At 39.1% G+C, this 5,156-nt stretch overlaps 1 protein-coding gene across 1 annotated transcript; it reads left to right on the top strand.

Annotated features, from left to right (window-relative positions):
• Positions 1-29: 29 nt before the first annotated feature.
• LOC111616963 lies at positions 30-4,798 on the top strand. The gene is given in 2 exon segments (XM_023358313.1): positions 30-1,599; positions 1,602-4,798. Coding segments are annotated over 2 exon segments (4,740 nt in total). The 5' UTR covers positions 30-56.
• Positions 4,799-5,156: the final 358 nt, after the last annotated feature.

The raw sequence follows: 5,156 nt of genomic DNA on the forward strand, positions 1-5,156 counted from the left end.
AGCTGTATGAGAAATTTGGTGAAGGAAACCCCGTAAAGCGACTGCGTTTTAGTTCTATGCAAGACCTGTCTCATGGACATTTTGATGTTTATTTGCCTTATGAAGATGAATTGTCAACATCTATTTTTAATTCAGTTAACTCTGATAGAATACCTAGCTTTGAGAAACGTACTAAAAAACGTCGTGCTAGATTTACGAACACAATTAGAAAAAAAAAGCTCTTACAAGCTGCTACTAAATACCAACAAAAGAATCCAGAAGTTCACAGAGCAGCAGCAGCTAAATACCAACAAAAAAATCCAGAAGTTAACAGAACAGCAGCAGCTAAATACCAACAAAACAATCCAGAAGTTAACAGAACAGCAGCAGCTAAATACCAACAAAACAATCCAGAAGTTAACAGAACAGCAGCAGCTAAATACCAACAAAAAAATCCAGAAATTAACAGAACAGCAGTAGCTAAATACCAACAAAAAAATCCAGAAGTTAACAGAACAGCAGCAGCTAAATACAAAAAAAATAATCCCGAGGTTCATAGAGTAGCAGCAGCTCATTACCAACAAAATCATCCAGAGGTTCACAGAGCAGTCGTTCGTAGATATGAGCATAAAAATCAAGGAAAACGAACGGAAAGACGATTACTTCCATGGAAGATTAAAACTTTTTCCGGGATGAAATATGACCCAAAGATAGCTTATGAAACCGATAAATTAGTATCCCTGGGCACTATGAGTCATAAATGCATACACTGTAACGCCCTCAAGTTTAAAGAAGAAGCACCTGGTATGTGCTGTAGCGCCGGTAAAGTGCAGCTTCCAGCTTTTTTGCCTCTACCTGAGCCACTCAATAGTTTGCTCATGGGCCTGCATCCTGAGCACATTCATTTTATGGACCGTATTAGGAAATATAATGCTTGCTTCCAAATGACGTCTTTTGGAGCGAAACAAGTTTTAGAAGACGGATTTATGCCTACTTTCAAAGTGCAGGGTCAGGTGTATCACTTAATTGGTAGTCTGCAACCTTTACCTCAAAACACCCCTCAATTCTTACAAATTTATTTTGTTGGAGAGGATGAGAGAGAGGCAAGTTTAAGATGCAGCATCTTCCCTGATGTAAAAAAGAGTCTGATAAAGCAATTACAGGCGATGTTGCACTACTATAACCCATACTTAAAAGATTTAAAAACTGCTCTTGAAAAAGTATCTCACAATTGTAAAAACTTAGAAGTTGTAATTCATGCTGATAGGAAACCAGCCAATGCTCATAGAGGACGTTTTAATGCACCGACAGCAAGCGAAGTAGCTCTGGTCATAGTTGGACAGCAGTTTGAAAAACGAGATATTGTATTACAAAGTCATGACAACAAATTACAGCGTATTAGTGAAGTTCACCGTTCGTACGATGCATTGCAATACCCGCTACTTTTCTGTCGAGGTGAGGATGGTTACTTCATTGACATCTCCCACATTGACCCGAAAACAAAGTTACCTCTTCGAAAAACCGTTTCTGCAATGAACTTTTATTCTTACCGCATCATGATCAGACAAACGGAAATCAACCATTTATTATATTGTCGATCTCTCTTCAGTCAATACTTAGTTTGTACGCAAAAATTGAGACAGAGCGATTAAATTTTATCAGAAACAACCAGGCGCAACTCCGAGTCGATAGTTACATACATCTCAGAGATGCTATAGGAATACAAGATACCGATGTCGCTCAGCTTGGTCAGATGGTAGTGCTTCCGTCATCTTTCACTGGGTCACCACGATACATGCATGAAAAGACTCAAGACGCCATGACATACGTTCGCTATTACGGTCGTCCTGATTTATTCATTACATTTACATGTAATCCTCGATGGAATGATATTAAAAATGCATTACTATCTGGACAAAAGCCTCATGATCGTCATGATATCATTGCTAGGGTATTTCACTTAAAAGTTAAGGCATTAATGACATTGCTAACAAAGGGGAATTTGTTTGGAGACGTGCGTTGTTTTATATATTCTGTCGAATGGCAAAAGCGTGGTTTGCCTCATATACATATTTTGTTGTGGCTACAGCAACGTATTTCTCCAGATAAATTAGATAGCGTTATTTGTGCAGAGATACCAGACCCTGCGAAAGATCCTCTCCTTTATGAAATTATAAAAGGCAATATGATACACGGGCCTTGCGGTAATTTAAATAACAGATCACCCTGTATGAAAGAAGGTAGCTGCTCTAAGAAGTTTCCTCGACCTCTCCTTCAAGAAACTCAAACAGGAGAAGACGGATACCCAAAGTATCGACGAAGAGCTCCAGGAGATGGTGGTTTCACTGTTGAAATCAGTGGTGTGACCCTTGATAACCGTTGGGTAGTGCCATATAACCCTGTGCTTTCACGTACTTTCGGTGCTCATATTAACGTGGAGTACTGTAACTCTGTAAAATCTATAAAATACATATGTAAATATGTCAACAAAGGGAGTGATCAGGCAACATTTAGTCTTAAAAATGAAAAGGACGAAGTTGAACTCTATGAAAGTGGGCGATACATCAGCAGCTCCGAGGCTGTATGGAGAATTCTGGCTTTTCCCATCCATGAGAGGTTTCCTCCAGTTTTTCATCTCACTGTGCATTTGGAAAATGGCCAGCGAGTCTATTTTAACCCAAACGACTCCCATCACTTAACAAATATTGTTAACAATCCTGTAAAAACTACGCTTACAGCATTTTTTGACTTATGCAAAACAGATAATTTTGCAAAAACACTTCTTTATGTTGAAGTTCCCTCTTTCTATGTATGGAAAAATAACAGATTTGAGAGAAGAAAACGTGGTAATGACGTCGATGGCTGGCCGGGAGTAAAAAAAGATCAGACTTTAGGCAGGGTATATACCATCCACCCTAATAATACTGAGTGTTATTATCTTCGCCTTTTACTACATGAAATCCGAGGCCCTACATCTTTCATAGAATTGAAAACGGTTAATGGTACGATTCAACCCACATACCAGTCTGCATGTAAGGTTCTAGGCTTGCTAGAAGATGAAAGGCACTGGGATGCAGCTATGGTAGAAGCTGCGCTTTGTGATTCTCCATTTAGATTACGCGAACTTTTTGCAGTAATGTTGATATTTTGTCAATTGTCAGATGCTTCAAATCTTTGGGAGAAATATAAAGATACCCTTTCGGAAGATATACGGCACCAAGTCGAGTTAGAGTTACAACATACAGATGTCCATCTAATTTTAAATGAAGTATACAATAAATGCTTGGTGTGTCTTGAAGATACAGTGCTGTCTTTAGGAGGCAAATGCTTACAACAGTATGGTTTACCTCAGCCATCAAGATGTAGTGAAGTGTTACAAAATACAGACTATCTCCGAGAGATGAGCTATGACTCAAATATTTTAGCACAAATTGTAACTACTAATGAAAATTTGTTAAACGATGAACAGTCTCACGTTTATAGCCAAATTTTAGAAAGCATCGAAAAAGGCACTGGCCAAACATTTTTCTTAGATGCTCCTGGCGGCACCGGTAAGACATTTGTCCTCAATCTTTTATTGGCTAGAGTGCGAAAAGATCGCCAGATAGCATTGGCTGTTGCTTCTTCAGGCATTGCTGCAACGTTGCTGGAAGGAGGTAGAACGGCTCATTCTGCGTTCAAACTGCCCTTGAACCTGATGCAAGTAGACACACCTATCTGTAATATTTCAAAACAGAGTAACATGGCGCAAGTTTTGAAGGACTGTAAACTAATAGTTTGGGATGAATGCACTATGGCCCATAAGAGCGGATTCGAAGCTATCAGTAGAACATTAAAAGACATAAGAGAAAACAATAGTTTGATGGGAGGGGTCACTGTGCTGTTAGCTGGAGATTTTCGGCAAACATTACCAGTCATACCTAGGGGTACACGGGCAGATGAAGTAAAAGCATGCTTAAAGACTTCATATTTGTGGCCACATATCCGGAAACTTGCACTCCAATACAATATGCGAGTCCATTTAAGTGGAGATACATCCGCTGGGCTTTTCGCTGAGGTGCTACTAAAAATAGGCGATGGAAATTACCCTTCACTGGAAGGTAAAATCACAATCCCTTCAGATTTGGGTACAGTAGTTACCTCCTTATCAGAGCTAACTTCTAAAATATATCCTGATATAAGCAACATCAAAAAGAAGCCCACAGAATGGTTGTGCGAGCGTGCTATCTTAACTCCGAGAAACGATAAAGCAGCCACAATTAATGATATTCTATTAAAGGCCTTCGAAGCTAAAGATCTTGAATACAGGTCTTTTGATGCAGTGATCCAAACGGATGACGCCGTCCACTATCCAACAGAATTTCTTAATACTCTGAATCCTCCTGGTCTGCCATCACATAAACTCATTCTTAAAGTCGGAGCACCTGTAATGTTATTAAGAAATCTTAATCCACCGAAATTATGCAATGGTACGAGATTACAAGTGAAAGCTTTGCATAAGAACATTGTAGAAGCTACAGTAATCACTGGATGTGCTCGGGGAGAGATAGTTTTTATCCCAAGAATACCATTAATACCATCAGACTATCCGTTCGAATTTAAGAGAACACAGTTTCCCCTCAAGGTGTGTTTTGCCATGACTATTAATAAATCACAAGGACAGTCACTGAAAATGGCCGGCATCGACTTGAGTGAAGACTGTTTTTCTCATGGACAATTCTATGTCGCATGTTCCAGAGTAAGCTCTGCGAGTAGTCTGGTCATCTTAGCCCCGAAAGGCTGTACCGCAAACATAGTTTACAAAGAAGTACTGGGGTAACTGTAAGTATTTATAAATTTATTTATTTATCAATAATTTTACCAAATTAGCAACAAGTAATGATTGAGAATCTTACCCTGTTTCCCCGAAAATAAGAGTGTCCTATATTAATCTTTGCTCTCAAAGATGCGCTAGGTCTTATTTTTCCATGAAGAAGAATTCACATTTATTGTTGAAAAAAAAAATTCCCAAGTCGAATTTAGACAAGAGTGACGTATACTCGGTCGTGTCGAACTGAACGTCAATAGAACCGAAGTAAACTTAAGAAGTTCCCGTGCTGGAGTGGACTTCCCACTCTCGCTTCAACTTAAACTTTTTATAGCATCGACATCGGGCTCGATGACCAATTAATGCTTAC

This window comes from Centruroides sculpturatus, unplaced genomic scaffold, assembly GCF_000671375.1.
Source record: "Centruroides sculpturatus isolate CEXI.00-Female unplaced genomic scaffold, Cexi_2.0 scaffold4395, whole genome shotgun sequence".
Taxonomy (NCBI): Eukaryota; Metazoa; Arthropoda; class Arachnida; order Scorpiones; family Buthidae; genus Centruroides; species Centruroides sculpturatus.